Source organism: Malaclemys terrapin, chromosome 1 (assembly GCF_027887155.1).
Source record: "Malaclemys terrapin pileata isolate rMalTer1 chromosome 1, rMalTer1.hap1, whole genome shotgun sequence".
NCBI classification, from domain to species: domain Eukaryota; kingdom Metazoa; phylum Chordata; order Testudines; family Emydidae; genus Malaclemys; species Malaclemys terrapin.
Genome location: NC_071505.1, coordinates 343,535,311 through 343,558,350, shown reverse-complemented (window position 1 = coordinate 343,558,350; position 23,040 = coordinate 343,535,311). Strand labels below are relative to the sequence as shown.

The window sequence follows — 23,040 nt, the reverse complement described above, 5'->3', positions numbered from 1 at the left end:
GAGGCAGATACCAGTTAACGTCCAAACAGGTCAGGATATCAGGAAGTTGGGGTCAGGTAGCAAATAACAAGATCGAGGAGAAACCATGGTCAGAAGCCGGAGTCCAGTGTCTACAGCAACCAAGGTCTGGAGCAGAAAGAAGCAGGCAGGCTGTCTGCATTGTTGCCCAGATAGCTTCCCATGATGGCTTCCTGGTTTAAATACTAGCATCAGCCAATCAATGGGCTGTAAGGGGCTGCCACTCAGGCCCTGGTGGGAAGTACTTTCTCCAGAGTCTTTCAGCAGCAACACAGCCTAAGCTTCCACTGGTGATGCAGAAGTGTCAGCAGCCCAGACCCTACGCCTCCACCTTTTTGCCCCTCGGTCCCAGGTTCCAGTCCCATAGGTTCTTACAATACAAGAGGGTTATTCACTTTGTGCAGTAATTGATGTTCTTCGAGATGCGTGTTCCTGTGGGTGCTCCACTTTAGGTGAGTCTGTGTCCCCCATCCTGGAGATTCATAGTAGCAGTGCCCATTTGGGGCCACACACGGGTTCCCTGTATCGCACTGGAGGCTATATATATAGTGCGGTGCAGCCAAATCACCCTCAATTCCTTCTGCATGTCTGAACTCTGAAGGAGAGGGGAAAAGGGCAGATAGTGAAGCACCCACAGGGATACATATCTCGAAGAACCTCAATTACTGCACAAGGTAAATAACCCTCTCTTCTTCATCAAGCTGTGTCCCTGTGGGTGCTCCACTTTAGGTGACTGTAGAGCAGTGCCCCTTGTTGGAAGGCTGGTGCTTCAGAATTGGACCTGCAAGCAATGATAAGACAGCTCATCCTAACAGAGCATCTGAGATTGAATCTTGCTCAATTGCATAATGCTCCGTGAAGGTGTGGGCTTATGCCCAGGTGGCTGATTCACAGATCTCTGTGATGGGTACATTGTTCAGGAAGGCTATTGAGGTAGTGATATGGTGGAGTGTGTTCAAGTTCCCAGTGGGCGTTGCAGATCATGATGGTGGTAGCAAAGGAGAATGCACCCAGAAATCCATTTTGAGAGCCTTTGCTTAGATATGGCTGATCCTTGAGACGTTTCCATAACAGAAAGGAATAGCTTGGGTGACTTCATGAAGGGTTTTGGCATAGAATCATAGAATAATAAAAGATTAGGGTTGGAAGACACCTCATAAGGTCATCTAGTTCAGCCCCCTGCTTAAAGCAGGACAAACCTGAACTAAATCATCCCAGACAGGGCTTTGTCAAGCCTGACCTTAAAAACCTCCAAGGATGGAGATTCCACCACCTCCCTAGGTAACCCATTCCAGTGATTCACCACCCTCCTAGTGAAATAGTTTTTCCTAATATAAAAACTAGACCTCCTCCACTTCAGCTTGAGACCATTGTTTCTTCTTCTGTCATCTGCCACCACTGAGAACAGCCTATCTCCATCCTCTTGGAACCCCCCTTCAGGTAGTTGAAGACTGCTATCAAATCCCCCCTCTCTTCTCTTCTGCATACTAAATAAGCCCAGTTCCCTCAGCCTCTCTTCGTAAGTCATGTGCCCCAGCCCCCTAATCATTTCCATTGCCCTCCGCTGGACTCTCTCCAATTTGTCCACATCCTTTCTATAGTAGGGCTCCAAAACTGGATGCAATACTCCAGATGTGGCCTCACTAGTGCCGAATAGAAGGGAATAATCACTTCCCTCGATCTGCTGGCAATGCTCCTACTAATGCAGCCCAATATGCCGGTTGTCTTCTTGGCAACAAGGGCACACTGTTGACTCATATCCAGCTTCTCAACCACTGTAATCCCTAAGTCCTTTTCTGCAGAATTGCTGCTTAGCCAGCCAGTCTCTATTCTGTAGCAGTGCAAGGGATTCTTCCATCCTAAGTGCAGGACTCTGCACTAGTCCTTGTTGAACCTCATCGGATTTCTTATGACCCAATCCTCCAATTTTTCTAGGTCACTCTGGAGCCCATCCCTACCCTCTAGTGTATGTACCTCTGTCTCCATCTTAGTATCATCCACAAATTTTCTGAAGGTGCAATCCATTCCATCATCCAGATCATTAATGAAAAAGTTTAACAAAACCGGCTCCAGGACTGATCTCTGGGACACTCTGCTTGATACTAGCTGCCAACTAGACATTGAGCTGCTGATCACTACCCATTGAGCCTGATGATCTAGCTAGCATTCTATCCACCTTATAGTCCAATAATCCAATCCATACATTTTTAACTTGATGGCAAGAATACTGTGAGAAACCATATCAAAAGCGTTGCTAAAGGTGGACTATAAGGTGCTAAAGTCAAGATATATCATGTCCATCTCTATCCTCATATCCATAGAGCCAGTTATTTCATCATAGAAGGCAATTAGGTTAGTCAGGCATGACTTGCTCTTGGTGAATCCATGTTGACTGTTCCTGATCACCTTCCTCTCCTCCAAGTGCTTCAAAATGGATTCCTAAAGGACCTGCTCCATGAATTTTCCAGCGACTCAGTTGAGGCTGAGTGGTCTGTAGTTCCCTGGGTTCTTCTTCTTCACTTTTTTAAAGATGGGCACTATATTAGCCTTTTTCCAGTCATCCTTTCAATATAGAATGCTAATGCCCATCTGACATCTAGAGTGCGGAACCTCGCAAAGCTGGCTACAACAGTGCCATACTTTCAGTTGATATTGTAAATCAGAAGCAGGCAGCATTCTCTCTCATAAATGTAAACAAACTTCGTTGTCTTAGTGATTGGCTGAACAAGAAGTACGACCGAGTAGACTTGTAAGCTCTAAAGTTGTACATTGTTTTGTTTCTGAGTGCAGTTATGTAACAGGTATGTGATTGGTCCTTTGGGATCAGAAGAACCCTTTTGTTGTTTAAATTGGCTTTAATTAACCACTCATCATTAAGTCTCCTATTTGGGTGGTGAAACCAGGGCTGGCTACCTAGGGAGACTGCATTTCTGACTTCTTGTTAGCTAGTGTAGTGAGACAGAAGTTTACTTTTGTTGGTGGTTTGGTATATCTTATTGAAGAATAACCACCAGTTCGGGGTGAGTCTGCCCCATTTCTCAGCAGTTTGTCCTGAATTTGGTATTCTCAGTTGCGACCCACTGAGGCACGGTGATGGGGAGTTTGGCCGCACAGTGCCATATAGACACCAGGGAGCAGCATGAGACAGGGGGAGCACATGTGTAGCCCAAACTGGTACTGCTACTAAGAATCTCTGATCACAGGTGCAGGGTCTCAGACTCACCTAAAGAGGAGTACCCACACGAATGGGATAAAACAAATAAATTTCCCCATACCATCCAGCTTCCAATGACCTAGTAGAAAAAACTGTTAGAACTTATAAAAAAGGACATGAATATGATAAATAGTGGGAGTACAGAAACAAAGCTGGCTTGCTTTCTTCCAAAATACAGATTTCCTCCTCAAATGATAACAGGCTTTTCCTTCAATAGGAGAAAATAATAAATCATTTGGATTTAATCCATACCAGAGCTTCTACCCTCTATACAGATAACCAGTGCAGGGGACTAAGAGGGCAACTTATGCCCTCTGATTCCCCAGTGTAGATGTATAACATCAGTCACAATTGTGCCCATAATAAATAAGAGTAAATAATTCACCTCACTTGTCAAATGGATATATTGAACCATCTTCAATGTCAACAAAGTTTCATTGGAATCTTCAAAGAGAAACTAGAAGTAAAAAGACCAAAACCCATTAGAATCTCCATTCTGAACAGAAAATCAATTCTATGTGAGATCTTTAAAGAGCAGCAGTTGTTTCATGAAAAATCTTTCCAAATTAATTGTAATTCACTGCCTTAGCCCTGCTCCACTGCCCACCGGGAGCCGCAAGAGGTAAGTGCCCCCTAGCGGGAGCCCACACCTCAGTCCCCAGCCCCTGGAGCCAGGACCCCATGCCCCCTCCTGCACCCTGAACCCCCTCCTGCACCCCGTCCCAGCCCTGAGCCCCTCCCAGAGACAGAACCCCATAACCCTTCCTGCACGCCAACCACCTACTCCAGCCCTGACCTCCCTCCCAGAGCCAGCACTCCATACCCTCCTCCAGCACCCCAACACTCTGTCCCAGCCCAGAGTCCCCTCCTGCACCCAAACTCCCTCCTGGAGCTTGCATCCCTCACCCCTCCTGCACCCCAACCCCCTGCCCCAGGCTCAGCCAAGAGCCCCCTCCCATACTGCGAACCCCTTGGCCCCAGCCCAGAGCCCAAACCCCCTCCCGAACCCCAACACCCTGCCCCAGCCTGGTGAAAGTGATTGAGGGTGGGGGAGAGTGAGCGACTGGGGTGGGGGGGAAGGATGGAGTGGATGGGGCTTTCGGGAAAGGGCGGGGGAGATCCTGGGTTGACCTTACCTTGGGCATAAAAAGGTTGGAGACCACTGGACTACAGAATCCTCTACTATCAGAAATCATCTCCCAATGCTATGGGCTTAACCTTAACCTTTTCCTTGGTAGACTACTTAGATTGAGCTTCTTAAATCCCTGGTTGGAAGGCAGGTATTCCTGTAGGTATTTTCTGAATCCTCATCAATTTTTCAATACCCTTTTTAGAATGGACTGGACACAGTATTCCAGCAATGTTGCAACAATGCAGGAAACTGAAGCAATACCACTTTCTTACTCCAACTCAATATTGCTCTATTTAAACATCTAATTATTGTGTTAGTTCATTTAGCAACAGCATTGCACTAGCAGTTCATGTTCAGTTGGTTATCCTCCATCACTCTTTAATGCTTTTGAGAGACAATGCTTTCCAAGTTACAGTCTTCAATCCGACAAATTACATTATTTGCTCCAAAGAGTAGGTCCACAGTGAAGGCTCATCATGTGTTCTTACATGAGTTTTAGCCCAAATCCCAATACCATACACACACAAAACTCTTAGTCACATGCTTATATGTGCTCTGAAGAAATGGTTACTCTGTGCAGTAACTGTGGTTCTTCAAGATGTGGCCCCCTTAGGGGGCTCCACTTTAGGTGTGCTAGAGCCCCCTGTGCCTTTCAAAAGAGATTCTCATAGCAGTGTCCGTTCAGTCCACACATGCTTATTATTCAGTCTCGTGCCCAGTGCCACTGTTATATAGCACTGAGTGGACAAACTGCTTTAAGTTCCTTCTGTATCATGAAGCTCCATGGCAGAGAACTCTGAAGCAGAGGGAAAGCAGGGCAGGAAGTGGAGCACATGTAGGGGGACACATGTCAAAGAAACACAATAACTGCACATGGTGAGTAACCAATTTCTTCTTCTTTAAGAAGTGTCCATACAGGTGCTCCACTCTAGATGACTACTGAGTGATATCCTCTAAGGCGGAGGGGGCTTCAGAATTGAGTCCAGTATGGAGGAAAGTACAGCCAAGCTGAAGATAGTATCAGTGGCGGAGTCATGAATTATAGCACAGTGTTTGGTGATCATATGTATAGATGTCCATGTTGCAATTTAACAGATTTCAATACTCAACTCATTCTTGAGCAAGCCTGTAGAAGTGGCAATGGAACTTGTAGAATGAGTTCATATTTCCTAAGGTGGCTGAATATTGAAAGACTGGTAACAAGAATTAATTAAACTTGATATCCACTTGGAAATTTTCTGGTTAGAGATTGCTGACCCTTTTGACCTGTCTGTTAGCAAGACGAATAACCAGTGGGTCTTTCTGAATAGTTTTGTCCTATCTAGCTAGAAGGCTAGGGATCTCCTAATGGCAAAGGTGTGTAGCAGTGCTTCCTGGCAATTTAGATGTGGTTTGGAGTAGAAGACAGGCAAGCGAATGGGCTGATTGATGGAACTCGGAAGAAACTTTAGGTAAGAATTTAGTGTGGGGCCACAGCATGACCTTGTCCTTAAAAACACTGTGAGGAGAGGTATGTCATCAAGGCCTCTGTTTCTCCAACCCATCATGCCAATGTTATGACCATCAGGAGTACAGTCTTCATTAATTAATGGAGCAGAGAACAGGTAGCTAGAAGTTTGAAGGGCAGTCTTGTAAGGCATTTAAGGTCCCATACTGCAGTAGGGCATTGGAATGGTGGACCATTGTGGAAGGACACACAAATGGGACTCCTGTGCACACGTTGTGAGGGCTTTTTCACCAGTTGAGGGATTGTTTTACAGAGGTAGGTATGGAAAAAGCATATTTAAACTGTCTGGTTGGTGAATACATAGCTGTGAGCCACCCTTGAAGGCAGAGCATTTGAAGCCTGGCATGTTCTGTAACAAAGGTGGTGGCTGCCACATGTCCCACTAATTGAATACAGTTCCTGACTGTGGTTTGGGTGCTGAGCTGAATTGTATTTGCTATGTTAGAAAGAGTCACAAACCTGTGCAGAGGAAGGTAGGCTCTTCCTGTTACTGAATTAAGATGTGCCCCTACGAATTCTTAGTTTTGTACAGGGATCAAGGTGGATTATTGCATGTAGAGTTGTAGGCCCAATCAAGAAAGAGATCTATGGCCTCACAAGTTGCCTGAGACATTAATTCCATGAAGCGGCCTTTCAGCAACCAGTCATCCAGGTAAGGGAATACTCAGTTACCTCCTGCGGAGCTGAGCTGAGCTGATACTACCAACATGACTTTCAAAAAGTCCATCAGGGCAGATGACAAGCATAAAGGGAGTACTCAGTATTGAAAGTGTTCCTGGCCAGCAATGAAATGGAAGAATTGCTTGTGGTATGGCTGGATAGCAATGTGGAAATACATCTCTTCAAGGTCAAGGCCTGAGAACCAATCCCCTTGCTCTAATGATGGAATTATCACTGCAAAAATCACCATTCTGAATTTCTGTTCCTTCACACAGGTGTTGAGTACTCTCAGGTCTAGGATGGGTCTCCATCTTCTTCTCTTTTTTGGTCCCAGGAAGTACCCTGAATAAAACCCATTCCTTATGTGCTGCATGGGGACTGTTTCTACAACTCCCAAGTATCAGAGAGAGTTTATTTCTTGACAAAACAAGCATTTGTGAGAGGGGTTCCTAAAGAGGGATGGAGAAGGGGGATCCCTTGGTGGAAGTGAACTAAAGTGGATGGTATATTCTGTGGAGAGAGGATCTCCAAAACCCACTTGTCCATAGTGATCAATTCCCACTCTTGCCTGAAGTGGTGAAGGTGGTCACTGAAGGAAGGAAGGCTGGTGAATTGGTGCAGCTGAAGAGGATAAGGATGGCAATTCAAGCACTCGACCAACCCATTAAAAATTGCTACTTGCAGGTGGATGAGTGTGGGTCAGGAGGCTGAGAAGAGGACGGTTTCCTTCCCTGAAATCACTGTCTCTTTTGGTTTGGCTCATAGGATCTCCAGGAGGTAAGGTATTGGATGGGGTGGGATGTCTGGGCCGTCTGGGACTTGCTGAGCTTTCTCTTGTAGGTGGGTGTATAAATACCAAAAGAATGCAAAGTAGCTCTAGAGTCCTTCAATGTTCGCAGGGATTCATCTGTGCTATCTACAAACAACTTAGACCCATCAAAAGGAAGGTTCCTCTACTGTATTCTGGACCTCTTTTGAGAATCCAGAGAGTTGGAGCCAGGAAGCTCTTCTCTTTACCACCACTGTAGTAATCGAACAGTCAGCGGTATCAAGGCAGGCGTGTAGGACTGTCCTGGCAAGTAGCTGCCCTCCGCAATAATTGTCTAGTACTTTTTTCTGTGTTCTATTGGCACATGGTACATGAAAGAGTTTAACTTTGCATCCGAAGAAGTGGGCTGTAGTCCACAAAAGCTTATGCTCTAATAAATTTGTTAGTCTCTAAGGTGCCACAAGTACTCCTGTTCTTTTTGCGGTCACAGACTAACATGGCTGCTACTCTGAAACCAACTTTGTATAATTCATGCAGTTGTATTTATCCATCTACACCTGATAATTGGCGATTCTAAACAGTAAAGAGGCTGAGGAATAAGACTTCCTCCCCAGGAGGTCCATATGCTTGTGATCTTTGTCAGAAGGCACGATTTTAGCGTGGTGCTGCCTACCACATTCATTCACTGCATGAACTATCAAGGATGTAGGGGAGAGATGGGAAAATAAAAATTCCCAGTCCTTTGCCAGGACACAATATTTCTTATCCACTCTTTCGCATGAAGACAGAATGGAAGCTGGGGTGTATCAGGTGATCTTCGCTGGGACCAGAAGTGCCTCATAACAAGCAAGGCTATGTGGGATGATGGGGTGGGTGGAGGATAGTGAGCTGGTTATGATGAGGCTCTGTCACCTCCTTGAGGGGAATCTGCAGGGAGTCCCAGTTCAGGGAGATTTTGGCAAACCAGTAAAGTGCCTAAACCACTATCGCTTGTTGCTAACAGTAGCCAAGTTAGCAGGCCGTACTGAGCCATTCTTGCTTATTGCTAAAGTAGCCAAGTCAGCAGGTAGTAAATTGGTCATGCAGCGACCTCTGCATAACCAAGACAGGAGGGGAGGGGGTTTGGTGTGCCATAGACAGGGCAACTTGACACCGCATCCTTCCTGCTGAGAATGTTTAAATGGCTATGTATTTTAGAAAAACAGGACGTCTGTCTAAATGCGCCCCCAGGAATGTTTGTCAGGGACTTAAGGCACGGACATTCTGAAAAAAAAAATCATATCTGGTAAATTGATGACCATCTTTAAAAAAAGGAAGAAGGAGGATCTGGGGAACTACAGGCCAGTCAGCCTCACCTCAGTCTCTGGAAAAATCATGGAGCAGGTCCTCAAGGAATCAATTCTGAAGCACTTAGAGGAGAGGAAAGTGATCAGGAACAGTCAGCATGGATTCACCAAGGGCAAGTCATGCCTGACTAACCTAATTGCCTTCTATGAGGAGATAACTGGCTCTGTGGATGAGGGGAAAGCAGTGGATGTTTTATTCCTTGACTTTAGCAAAGCTTTTGATACAATCTCCCACAGTATTCTTGCCAGCAAGTTAAAGAAATATGGGCTGGATCAATGGACTATAAGGTGGATAGAAAGCTGGCTAGATCGTCGGGCTCAACGGGTAGTGATCAATGGCTCTATGTCTAGTTGGCAGCTGGTTTCAAGCGGAGTGCCCCAAGGGTCGGTCCTGGGGCTGGTTTTGTTCAATATCTTCATTAATGATCTGGAGGATGGCATGGACTGCACTCTCGGGAAGTTTGCAGATGATACTAAACTGGGAGGAGTGGTAGATACGCTGGAGGGTAGGGATAGGATACAGAGGGACCTAGACAAATTAGAGGACTGGGCCAAAAGGAACCTGATGAGGTTCAACAAGGACAAGTGCAGAGTCCTGCACTTAGGACGGAAGAATCCCATTCACTGTTACAGACTAGGGACCGAATGGCTAGGCAGCAGTTCTGCAGAAAAGGAACTAGGGGTTACAGTGGATGAGAAGCTGGATATGAGTCAACAGTGTACTCTTGTTGCCAAGAAAGCTAACAGCATTTTGGGCTGTATAAGTAGGGGCATTGCCAGCAGATCGAGGGACGTGATCGTTCCCCTCTATTCGACATTGGTGAGGCCTCATCTGGAGTACTGTGTCCAGTTTTGGGCCCCGCACTACAAGAAGGATGTGGAAAAATTGGAAAGAGTCCAGCGGAGGGCAACACAAATGATTAGGGGGCTGGAGCACATGACTTATGAGGAGAGGCTGAGGGAACTGGGACTGTTTAGTCTGCAGAAGAGAAGAATGAAGGGGGATTTGATAGCTGCTTTCAACTACCTGAAAGGGGATTCCAAAGAGGATGGATCTAGACTGTTCTCAGTGGTACCTGATGACAGCACAAGGAGTAATGGTCTCAAGTTGCAGCGGGGGAGGTTTAGGTTGGATATTAGGAATAACTTTTTCATTAGGAGGGTGGTGAAGCACTGGAGTGGGTTACCTAGGGAGGTGGTGGAATCTCCTTCCTTAGAGTTTTTTAAGGTCAGGCTTGACAAAGCCCTGGCTGGGATGATTTAGTTGGGAATTGGTCCTGCTTTGAGCAGGAGGTTGGACTAGATGACCTCTTGAGGTCCCTTCCAACCCTGATATTCTACAATTCTATGATAAGAAAGTCTCTAATTTGATCTTTAAAAACTGCTTGCTTAGCAAGTTTTCTTTAAGGGATATGTCATTGTATTACTAATGTATAAATAAGGGGGGAAAGTTTGAGGTAACTGGACTTCTCAGAATGGGCTCTTCAGGGATGCTCCCTCTGGGCACATCTTGGTCCCCACTGGCAGACAGATGCCTGGCCAGCTGAAGCCTGTTACAGTGCCACTCGAAAGCCACGCTCAGCTTCGGTAATTATCAAGGGTTGAGAGTGTTTAACTAACCTGTTGCGGACGTGTGTAAGTGCTTGAGACTAAGTAAAGTTTAGCTTTAAGTGAAAGCACTCTGGTGTTAACCTGTTTGTGCCAGCCATCTATCGGTTGAATGGCTGTGTCTCCCCTGATTTATTTCCTGATACCACCTCGCACAGAGTAAAAGTTACCAAGAGCTTTGGGTTAAAAGAACCTCAGGTAACACTGGGAGTGTTAAAATCATCTGCCAGGGATGGAGGAGGAGGCATGCCTATTTTTTTCTGGAGATAAAGAGGAGATATTGACTGTAGGAGAAATCCCTTCACGGGCTCTAGCCCTCCGGTTCCTTGACAAATTCCTCTGGAGGATCAAGTCTCCTGGAGGGAGTATATGATGCAGGTTGCTCCTCCCTATGACAGTAGGTAGTTGATGCTCTTCAAAATTGTCCAAGGTGTCCAATATGGTCAGGTAGGAGATGCATAAAGGCATAGGAGGAGGCAACCAAGGGTGCTCATAGCAGCAAGGTGTTCGTGGACATCGTGGGCCGTGAACAGTTGCAGCTTTAGCAGGAGTGAAGGGGAGAACCCTGAACTGACACTTGAGACCGAGGTGAGGTCTTCATCAGAATCCTCTTTCTCAAGTTCACTCTGGAATGTTGGAGTGTTTGGAGAGATATGAAGTGAAACTGTTGGTACCAGGCAAAGTTAAGGCAATCTCAATGTTCTTGGTAGCAACATCAGATTGGAGCCGAGGAGTGGAGAACTGGGTGTCTCAGATACAGCCAGATCTCAGGGAAACTGGGAATCCTGTGGTACTGCGAGTGTTATTGGTACTGAGCCTGCAGTCTGTGCCGAGGTAATTGTGGCCAAGGACACTGATTGTACCGTAGGTTTTGGGCACTCGGAGGGAAGCGTGGTCTGTGACAGTACCAAAGGTCTTGTGTACTCCAAGTGAAGTGTGGTTGGTACACAAGCATGGTTTTTCATGCTGAGGAAGCAGAGGAAGAGCTCTTCTTGCCATCCTCATCAGATAACAGTACCAGTGGTCTCTGAGCCCCTGGCTTCCCACTTTGGGATATAGTTATGTCCTGGGTACCTGAGAGACCAACAGCACTGCGGGTACCTTACAGAAGTGCTGGTGGTGTTGGAGCAGCTGAAAATACCGATGACCTTGGCTTTTTAGAGGTATATCCTCTACCTGGTGAAATGGCGCATGTACTTTTAAGGGCTTATGAGAGGAGTCGTGTGTCTTCCTCTTAGATGCCTTGGAGGTGTGGGGCTCCAATGTTGTGGACGCAGAATACCTGCGAGGAGACTGATGTGCAGGAGGGGTTCCTTGGCTTGGGTCAGAAGCCAGGTATAGATAGCTCTCCAAAATGTGGAGATTATGCTTCATCTCCCTGTTTTTTCGTATTTTTGATTTCAATGCCAGTTAAAAGTTGCACTTCTGGGCAATGTGCAATTCCCTGAGGCAATGGATGCAGCCAGGATACCTATCATTGACTGGGATTGCCTCCCACCACAACAGATAATATTTGAAGCTGGGCAAAGTGGGCATAGCCTCCAAGTAAAGAAGAACTACTAACTAACTAGTAAAACAACAAGGAGTCTGGTGGCACTTTAAAGACTAACAGATTTATTTGGGCATAAGCTTTCGTGGGTAAAAACGGTTTTTACCCACGAAAGCTTATGCCCAAATAAATCTGTTAGTCTTTAAGGTGCCACCAGACTCCTTGTTGCTTTTGTAGATACAGACTAACGGATACCCCCTAATACTTAACTAACTAGTATCTACCAAAATACAATATAGAGAAAATAAAAATAAAAAGTTTAAGAACAGAAAGATCCATTTCTGATGCTGAGGTCGATACGGCAGTAAAATGCCATCAAGGGTGTGTCTTGTCCCCACTCCTGTTTGTGATTTTCATAGACAGGATATCAAGGCACAACTGAGCTGTGAAGTGCACCCAATATGGGGACTCGAAGGTGGCATCTTTGCTGTTTGCAGCTGATGTTGTACCTCTTGCTTCTTCAGACTGTGATCTCCGATGCACACTCAAACATTTTGCTGCTGTGTATGAAGTGGCTGGGATGAGAAGCAGCACCTCCAAATCAGAAGACATGGTCCTCTCCCAGAAGAAAATGGACTGCTCTCTTCAGGTGAGCGGGGAGCAGCTGCCCTTAGTGTACGAGTTCAAGTATTTGGGGGTCTTGTTCACAAGTGATGGAAAGTGGGATTGTGAGATCAACCAGCGGATTGGTGTAGTTGCGGCAGTGAAGCAGGTGCTTTACTGATCCATGGTGGTGATATGGGAGCTGAGTTTTCAGATGAAGTTCTCGGTTTACAGGTTGCTCTATGTCCCCATCCTGACCTATGGTCATAAACTTTGGGTAATAACCAAAACAACAAGATTGCGGATACAAGCGGCAGAAATGAGCTTTCTCTGCAGAGTGGCTGGGCTTCTCTCTGAGATAGGGAGAGGAGCTCAGCTATTCAGGAGGGCCCCGGAGTAAAGTCACTACTCCTCTGGACTGAGAGAAGCCAGTTGAGTTGGTTTGGGCACCTGATAAGGATGCCCCCTGGGAGGATTCTGTTGGAAATGTAAGGGGCAAATCTCACTGGGTAGAGGCCCCAAGACTGACCCAGGTCATACTGGAGGGATTAGATCTCCTGGATGGCCTGGGAATGCTGGGGAATCTTCCAGGAGGAGCTGGAAATGGTTGCGGAGGAAAAGGAAGTTTGGTCCTCCCTCCTCTCATGAAATAATAATAAATAGAGATATCCCATCTCCTAGAACTGGAAGGGACCTTGAAAGGTCATTGAATCCAGCCCTCTGCCTTCACTAGCAGGACCAAGTACTGATTTTTCCCCCAGATCCCTGAGTGGCCCCCTCAAGGACTGAACTCACAACCCTGGGTTTAGCAGGCCAATGCTCAAACCACTGAGCTATCCCTCCCCACCCCCATCCATGCTGCTGCCACAACCCTCACCAGGAAAAACAGCATAAAGAAAAGAAAAGAACCTATATTAATAGTATTTACTAACTAGGGAAACTAACAATAACACTATGACTAACTAACAGTAAGGAGAAGGACTGAAGCTAAAGAAATCTCACTGCCAGAGCTCTGTCTCAGGTTCAGGTGTCATGGAGGAGGCTAATTTGCCTGATGAGGAGAGAGGCTTATGAACTTGGGTCCCCTACATTGCAGGAGGGTGTCCTAGCTACAGAGCTTTAGGAAAGGCATTTAGGTTGATGTGGCTGAGAAGGAATTGATGGCAATTCGCCCGTGTAATGCTATATAACATAGGGCAGGAGACTGACTAACATGCATGCACAGACCAAACAGACACTGATATGAGAAATCTCTGATCAAAGGCAAAGGAAGCTCCAGTACACCTAAAGTGGACCACCAGTAGGAACACTACTTGAAGAAGAACCCATGTTTGCCTGAACAGATGAAGGTATGTGTTTTTTGCTTTAAAGTGTACTCTTACCTGCCAACTTTGCAGTGAGGATGCAGCTAAAGCCTGCTCTATTTTCTACAACTCAGCCAAGCTGAGCCAATATAAGATGCCTACCCGGTGTGCTAAAAGCTGACCAAAGAAACACACCAGGGTTCTGGTTAACCTCTGAGGAAAGCAGGGAGCATGATTTTGGAAGACCCATTAGAAACCTGAACCGATATAAAAATCTCAAAGAAGCTGGTGGAATGGGGCTCACTTGGACTGCTACCTAGTGCAGGGAGTGCATTAAGCACTTCAAGACCACCTACTGTAAGGCAAAAGGATGACAACAGCAAATCCAGGAAATCTTCAACTACCGGCCTCTACTATGAAGCATTCGAATGGATGCTTGCCACTGCCTTCACCTCAAGTTCTGAATGACTAGCTTCTGAACTGGGATACAGTTCTGAATGACTAGCTTCTGAACTGGGATAGTATGATGATTTTCAGACTGAAGGCAGAGGAGATAAGGACAGCACCAGAAGATAGCCCTTCTGCCGATGGGCTAAGCCATAGGAAAAGACTTCAGAACACATCGCTGGAATGGGTCCCAGAACAGATCATGCAGTAGGGTGGACCTGAGGCCATATTTCAAAGAGTTGTTGAGGAATAAGCCCAGAGAACAGCCTGGAGGGGGAGAAGCAATGCAGGAGGACTCTCAGCTGCAGACTGGTAAGTGGTATCTACCATCTTTATTATTATGCTGGAAATAGGAACATAAGTGGGAGGGATTTCATTTCCAGGCTATGACACTAGTTCCCTGCCATCCCTTCCACCTCAATGGATTCCAAATGTGCTATAAATATAAACAAGCAACTACATATTCATTTTTGTTAAGTATATGCTTATTATTAAAAAGGATGAGGATTATAGGTTTAACAATCATGAGTGCATATTTCTGCATACACTGCTCTCTTTGTAACTATCACTTTGCTAGATTGCAATAGAATGACACCTTTAGCATTAAAACAGTATCTCATACAGTTTGCTTGACATTCACAATAGAATCATAGAATATCAGGGTTGGAAGGGACCTCAAGAGGTCATCTAGTCCAACCCCCTGCTCAAAGCAGGACCAATTCCCAACTAAATCATCCCAGCCAGGGCTTTGTCAAGCTGGGCCTTAAAAACCTCCAAGGAAGGAGACTCCACCACCTCCCTAGGTAACGCATTCCAGTGCTTCACCACCCTCCTAGTGAAATAGTTTTTCCTAATATCCAACCTGGACCTCCCCCACTGCAACTTGAGACCATTGCTCCTTGTTCTGTCATCTGCCACCACTGAGAACAGCCGAGCTCCATCCTCTTTGGAACCCCCCTTCAGGTAGTTGAAGGCTGCTATCAAATCCCCCCTCATTCTTCTCTTCTGGAGACTAAACAATTCCAGTTCCCTCAGCCTCTCCTCATAAGTCATGTGCTCCAGACCCCTAATCATTTTTGTTGCCCTCCGTTGGACTCTTTCCAATTTTTCCACATCCTTCTTGTAGTGCGGGGCCCAAAACTGGACACAGTATTCCAGATGAGGCCAGGATGAAGCATCCATTCGAATAGCTGAAGTAAGTGGAAAAGTCCCTTGGGGATGATGATACTTGGCTCCTGGCCCTATCCATTTGTGTGAGTGCACATCCTAGTTCAGCATCCTGTTAATATTTGCCTGTATTTTCTCCCATTTCTGGCAGGGAATGCTTGAAAACCTTTCCTACAAGAGAAACGCTGACCATTGTTGAGATTCCTAGGCAGGACAAATTTTCGAAGACTGCTCCTGTAGCTTACTAGCCTTTTCCATTCATTGACATGCTGTGTTGTCAGGCACCAGACAACAAAAAATCTCCTTCGTATAGATATATGGAGGAGTTTCTCCACTGGCATGGCAAAGTTGCTCCTCTTCTACTCTGGGACCTTCAACAGACTAATAATGTCCAAGGTTTCTTTGGCGTGAAATAATATAACAGGCTCCTGGTCTGATTGCCCTAATGCTCCCCCACCACCAAAACCAGGTCCCAAATTAAAAAAAGAAAAGAAAAGAATAAAAATAAAAATAAAAATAAAAAATTCTTACTATAGAGTACCTTTTGTCCAGGTATGTGGATAGCAGGAGCTTCTGAAAAGGTCAGTGTATAAAGATGGAATAAAAGCATACTAACATGATAATAGTATGAAACTTTGGCCTAGTCATGTTGTGAAACACAAAGAAAAGGCCGGGGAAGATAATTCATTTATTTCCATGGACAAAAACATCTGTTCTTTCATTTTCTTAACAGGCCCTTCTGCTTCTGCTGAATAATAGGCAGGCACCAGGACTCTTAACTAACATGGGAAAAGGCTCAGATGAACTGAAGCATGACAATGATGCCACTACTGTACAACTGCATGCAACCCTCACAACTCAAGGAGCTATAGAACAGACACACTTTGACACTCAGTTGCTCTATTAGTGAGACTACTGTTTGGACTGTAGCTAGGCAGTTTTTATATACACTTGCTCTTTTCTAGACTGTTTTGCACTTTTGTTTATGCCTTCAGTGGCTTTTCATTGCTACTTTGTTAATGGATTGGCTTGGTTGCACAATACACTGGCATGAGTGAATGGGAAAAAAGGATGTCAGAAAGTTGTATCCATACATTTTATTAAAAGTACCAAAATACATCTAAATGCAGTAACAAATCAACAGCTATGTATATTGCAATTCTACTCATCATTACATTTCTCCATGCAAGTTGCCCCCTATTGCAAAGATGTGGGCAAACAAGGCATCCTTTATTTTCCTTACTTTCCTGGAGCCAGCCCCAGTGATCACAGATGCACTGTCCATCTTCCTATATCCAGTCTAGATATCAGGGGTCAGCAACCTCTGGCACACGGCTCACTAGGGTAAGCACCCTGGCGGGCCGGGCCAGTTTGTCTACCTGCTGCGTCGGCAGGTTCAGCCAATCGTGGCTCCCACTGGCCGCGGTTTGCCATCCCAGGCCAATGGGGCTGCGAGAAGCAGCGCGGGCTGAGGGATGTGCTGGCTGCGGCTTCCCACAGCCCCCATTGGCCGGGAGCAGCGAACCGCGGCCAGTGGGAGCCGTGATCAGCCAAACCTGCTGATGCGGCAGGTGAACAAACCGGTCTGGCTCCCCAGGGTGCTTATCCTGGTGAGCCGCGTGCCAGAGGTTGCCAACCTCTGATATATCATCAGTTTCTTGAGCCCACTCCAGGCAAAAATTCACACAGATGTTGTGCAGGGTGTAGCATGCCACAAAAATATAGATAGCATTTGCCACAATGGAATCCAAATTATTCTGCAGGTAGTGCCATCTTGCCTTTGGTATCCCTAATACACACTCTACCATCATCCTACAACTGGTAAATGTATAATTAAACCTTCTTCTGCCAGGGGCTGATCAGGATACAATTTTATGAGCCATGACAGGAGGCAAGCAGGATCCCCTAAAATAAAGGTGGGCACAGACATCCCATTGATAACCATGGCATTTGGAGGGAATAAAGCCCCTTCCTATCCAAATTGGTAAATGCCAAATCTACTCAGCATTCTGATATCATGCACCAGGCCAGTACATCTCATGCTGGTGTTCATAATCCTACCTTTGTAGTCAACCAAGACCTGCAGAACAACTGAGTAGAATAATTTGAAGTTAACATATTAATGTTCTCCTTGTGGTGGGCAAACTATAGACACGTGAGTGCATGCCATCAATAGCCCCAGTGTGGTTTGGAAAGTCCATTCACTGAAAGCCAGCTATCATTTCAGGCACAATAGTTATGTGCACCACAAGTGGATAAACCACAGTATTAATTATCTCACCAATTTCCACTACCAAAGTGTTGGTAGTTGACTTGCCAAAATCAAAGTGGTTTGCTATGGACATGTAGCCAGTTTCCAGATAGCAAGAGTAATCTGCCTCTGGACTGGTATTCTGTCCCTCATTTGCATATCCTGGCACTGGAAGATGGGGACAAGCTCCTCACACAGCTCTATGAAGATCTGCTTCCTCTGGCAGAAGCTCTGGAGCCACTGCTGGTGATTCCAGGTTGCATGATGATGTGCTTTTTGTCCTGCACCAGACACACAAGTCCACATATAGAGAATTCTCAGCTATAGTGCAACAATCATCAAGAGTCTCAACTGTGCCATGGATGAATTCCCTTACAACCCCACTTCCCATCATCACCTTCCAAAGTATAGAAACTGCTGCAGAAAAGTCCACTATGGTCTCACAGACCCTCTGTCTGTATCCTCCAACAACAGTGTGGCAGCAAGTAGGAACAGCTCTTTCACAGGTGCAGGATCCATAGCTTGCCTCCCTATGAAACATACAGACTATGTCTACACTATGAGCTAAGGGTACAATCCCCCTGATCTGTACAATATTATGCTAACTCTCATCAGCAATATCAATATTTATTTATTCTTCCATTCTTAAAAGCTCAAAGGTCTGACATGGCAGACATAGGTCTGAATTTAGTGCACCTGTGCTGGGTTGCCATGAGGTGGAGTAGGCATAGAGAGCTCCTCTCCCTGCCTTATCTCCTAAGCATGCCATGCAGGAGACAGCCATAATTTGGCTGCCAGTGCTGCAGAAACACTGAAGGGATACACCAGGCCCTATGGAGTATATCAAGTAGAATGGGGAATATTGCCATGGCTCTGGCTTCTGATTAACAGATAGATGAAATTTAATACTGAGGGAATGCAGGCTACATTATAGAAAAAAATATATGAAGCATCACTCGTGAGAATGCTCTCCCAAGAGCCCTGGAAGTATTCGGCTGCTACTCAGCTGCATAGGCATAATGCCTCCAGAGGCTACTACTTGAGCAGAGCTCCTCTCTCTCAACATGGCTCTGGGTCAGAGTTGTAATGAAGCTGATACTCTGCTCTTGATATTTTTTATCATTTGGGGAATAGCAGAAGCAGATTTTTTGAAGAGTTTCTTCACTATAGGTACTCTCCAACAGGATTCTCAGTCTGAGCTCCTTAGTGCAAGATTGGCAAAATCAACCTATTCTGACATACAGGAAAGATAAGAAGAGCCACAGAAGGCCAATGTGGCTGCACTAGGAGCATTGTAGCTATCTAAAAAACCAATAGGGATACATACAGGAAATGGAAAGAGGGGCTATGTCACCAAGAAAGTAGACATGGGAATAGCACAAGTGTGCAGGGACAAAATCAGGACAGCCAAGGCAAAGAATGACTTACAGCTGGCAACAAATGTTAGAGACAAGAAAAGGGGTTCTTCAAATATGTCAGACAAAAAAGAAAGATCAGGGATGGTATGGGTCTGCTCTCAGTGGAGAAGGTAAGCTGGGTTGCCATGAGATGGTTGGAAGGCAGAGCTGCTCAATGCCTACTTTGCTTCAGTCTTGACACAAAAAAAAGACTGTTACTCACCTTTGTAACTGTTGTTCTTCGAGATGTGTTGCTCATATCCATTCCAATTAGATGTGCGCGTGCCATGTGCATGATCGTCGGAAGATTTTTACCCTAGCAACTCTCGGTGGGTCGGCTGAGGCGCCCTCTGGAGTGGCGCCCTTATGGCGCCGCATAAATGCCCCTGCCGATCCAGCGCCCCCTCAGTTCCTTCTTGCCGGCTACTCCGACAGTGGGGAAGGAGGGTGGGTTTGGAATGGATATGAGCAACACATCTCGAAGAACAACAGTTACAAAGGTGAGTAACTGTCTTTTCTTCTTCAAGTGCTTGCTCATATTGATTCCAATTAGGTGACTCCCAAGCCTTACCTAGATGGTGGGGTCGGAGTTAGATGTCGCGGAGTGAAGGACCGCTGATCCAAATGCCGCATCATCCCTGGACTGCTGCACTATGGCATAGTGGGAAGTGAAAGTGTGCATGGATGACCAAGTCGCTGCCCTGCAGATCTCCTGTAGGGTACATGAGCCAGGAAGGCAGAGGACGAGTCTTGAGCCCAAGTAGAATGGGCAGTGAATCGTGGAGCTGGGACACCAGCCAAGTCATAACATGCATGGATGCATGACGTAATCCAAGACGAGATTTGCTGCGACGAGACCGTGAGGCCCTTCATCCAGTCTGCCACTGCTACGAACAGCTGGGACGTCTTCCTAAAAGGTTTTGTTCATTCGATGTAAAAGGTGAGGGCCCTACGAACATCTAGGGAATGTAGCTGTTGCTCTTGTCACAAAACGTGCGGCTTCGGAAAGAACACCGGGAAGAAGATGTCTTGGTTGACATGGAAGGCAGTCACCACCTTAGGGAGGAAGGTAGGGTGTGGTCGCTATTGCACCTTGTCCTTATGGAACACCATATACGGTGGGTCCTATGTAAGGGCCCTAAGTTCTGAAACTTGCCTTGCCAATCTGATAGCGATGAGAAAAACTGTTTTCCAGGACAGGTACAGAAGCGAGCAGGTGGCCATTGCTCAAAGGGGGCACCCATGAGTCTAGAAAGAACCAGATTTAGGTCCCATGTAGGGGCTGGCTGACGGACTTGTGGGTACAGACGTTCTAAACCCTTGAGGAACCTGCTGACCATGGGACTGGAGAAAACCGAGTGCCCGTTTTCGCCCGGGTGAAAGGCTGAAATCGCTGCTAGGTGGACTCTGATAGATGAGACAGCTAGGCCTTGCTGTTTCAAGGACCAGAGATAGTCTAGGATGGTAGGTACTGGCACCTCCATCAGGACAGCGTTGTTTAGGGCACACCAGCAGGAGAAGCGCTTCCATTTGGCCAGGTATGTGGACCTGGTGGAGGACTTTCTGCTACCCAAGAGCACTTGCTGCACCAAAGTGGAGCAACGGAGCTCGGATTGAGTCAGCCATGCAGCATCCAAGCAGTGAGGTGGAGGGATTGCAGGTCTGGATGATGTAACCTGCCATGTTCCTGGGTGATCAGGTCTGGCCACAATGGTAGAGTGATTGGTTTGGTCACTGACAGATCGAGGAGTGTGGTGTACCAGTGTTGTCTGGGCCACGCTGGAGTGATCAAGATTAAGTGGGCCTTGTCTTTGTGTAACTTCAGAAGGACCTTGTGGACCAACGGAAATGGAGGAAAGGCATAGAGGAGGTGGTCTTTCCATGACATCAGGAAGGCATCTGACAGGGAGCCCGGGGAATGTCCCTGGAGAGAGCAGAACACCTGGTACTTCTGATTCTCGCGAGAGGCGAAAAGGTCTATGTGCGGAAATCCCCACCTCCGGAAAACGGAATGAATAACGTCCGGACATATCGACCACTCATGAGCCAGTAAGGAGCTGCTGAGGCGATCTGCCAAAGCGTTCTGGACTCCTGGCATAAATAATGCCACCAGGTTGATTGAGTGGGCTACGCAAAATTCCCAGAGGTGTATGGCTTCCTGACAGAGGAGGGACGATCCCGTTCCGCCTTGTTTGTTGATGTAAAACATGGCCGTTGTGTTGTCTGTGAGGATTGTGACACAACAGCCCTGTAGATGCTCGTGGAATATATGACACACCAAGAGTACTGCTCTCAGTTCCCTGACATTGATGTGCAGGGTTATTTCTTGTGCGGACCAAAGACCTTGTGTGCGAAGATCCGCGAGGTGAGCGCCCCAGCCCAGAGCTGACGCGTCTGTAGTCAGGACTAGAGAGGGCTGTGGGGCATGGAATGGCATCCCTCCGCAAACAAGGTTGGGGTTTAGCCACCGACCGAGGGAGGATAAGACCTCCGTTGGTACCATGAGTACTGTGTCTAAACTGTCTCGGCCTGGACGGAAAACTGACGAAAGCCAGGTCTGAAGCAGGCAGAGATGTAGTCTGGCATGTGACCAAGAAGACCGAGGCATGTGCGTGCTGTCGAGGTTGGGAAGCTTTGGAGGCTGTGGATAATGGTCATCCTGGACTGGAAGCGGGTCTGTGGTAGGTACGCCCTGGCAAGATTCGAGTCCAGTACTGCCCCAATGAAGTCTATTCTTTGGGTTGGCTCCAAAGTGGACTTTTCGGCGTTGAGCAGCAGGCCTAGTTTCCTGATGCAGGTCATGACGAACCAAACGTGAGACCATACCTGCAGCTTGGACCGATCCCGAATGAGCCAGTCGTCGAGGTACGGAAACACTTGCATCTGAGGTCTGTGGAGCCAGGCCACCACGACAGCCATACATTTCGTGAAGACCCTTGACGCTGTGAACAGGCCGAAGGGGAGGACCATAAATTGGAAATGCTGTTGTCCAACCACAAAACGAAGGAACTGCCTGTGTGGTGGGTAAATCGCTATGTGGAAGTATGCGTCTTTCATGTTGAGAGCAGCAAACCAGTCTCCAGGATCCAGGGAAGGGATAATGGTTCCCAGGGTAACCATGCGGAACTTCAACTTTACCATGAATTTGTTGAGTCTGCACAGGTCCAGGATGGGTCGAAGTCCTCCCTTTGCCTTGGGGATTAAGAAGTAGCGGGAGTAAAAACCCCTGCCCCTCAAGTCCCTTGACCCTCCTCCACCGCTCCAATAGAGAGGAGTGCTCCGATCTCCTGTAAAAAGAGTTGCTCGTGAGAAAGGTCCCTGAAGAGGGATTGGGAGGGAGGGTGGGAAGGGGGGGGCAAAACAAACTAAAGATGGTATCCAGTTTCCACCATGCGTAGGATCCAGCGATCTGACGTTATGTGGGACCAAGCAGGGAGGAAATAGGAGAGGTGGTTGGAGAAAGGAAGGGAAGGATCCTGGGGGGAGACTGGTGCTCCGTCCTCGAGCGCAGATTCAAAAGTTTTGCCTGATGGTCTAAGAGGGCCCTGATTCTGGCCTGGTTGTGGACCAGGTTGTTGCCGCCTATTGCCACGACCACGCCTTCTAGCGAAGTCTTGCCGCAGTCGAGGGTTAGGGTAAGGGTGCTGCAGCTGGGGCCGGAAGGGCCTGTGTTGTGTCACCGGGATATGCATGCCCAGTGAGCGCATGGTGGCCTGGCTATCCTTCAGACTTTGCAGTCTGGGATCAGTTTTGTCCGAAAAGAGGCCTTGGCCCTCAAAAGGCAGGTCCTTATAGTCTGCTGCAGTTCCGGTGGAAGGCCTGACACTTGCAGCCAGGAAATGCGGCGCATAGCTACTCCGGAGGCTAGAGTTCTAGCTGCCGAGTCCACTGCATCTAAAGACGCCTGCAGGGATGTCCTTGCCACCTTCTTGCTCTCTTCGAGCAAGGCCCCAAACTCGTCCCTGGATTCCTGGGGAATCAACTCCTTGAACTTCCCCATCGAGTTCCAGGTATTAAAATTATAACGGCTCAGGAGGGCCTGCTGGTTAGCCACCCTGAGCTGTAACCCACCAGTAGAGTAAACCTTATGCCCGAACAGATCCAGGCGCCTGGTGTCCTTGGACTTAG

The 23,040-nt window shown here is 46.9% G+C and overlaps 1 protein-coding gene across 1 annotated transcript in view; it reads right to left on the bottom strand.

Annotated features, from left to right (window-relative positions):
* LOC128842975 (disintegrin and metalloproteinase domain-containing protein 20-like) overlaps positions 1 to 23,040 on the bottom strand; it is a 189,397-nt gene that overhangs the window by 110,334 nt on the left and 56,023 nt on the right. The window contains exon 8 of the mRNA XM_054039427.1: positions 3,618 to 3,689. Within this exon, the coding sequence (XP_053895402.1) occupies positions 3,618 to 3,689 (72 nt within the window). The remainder of the gene's footprint in view (positions 1 to 3,617; positions 3,690 to 23,040) is intronic.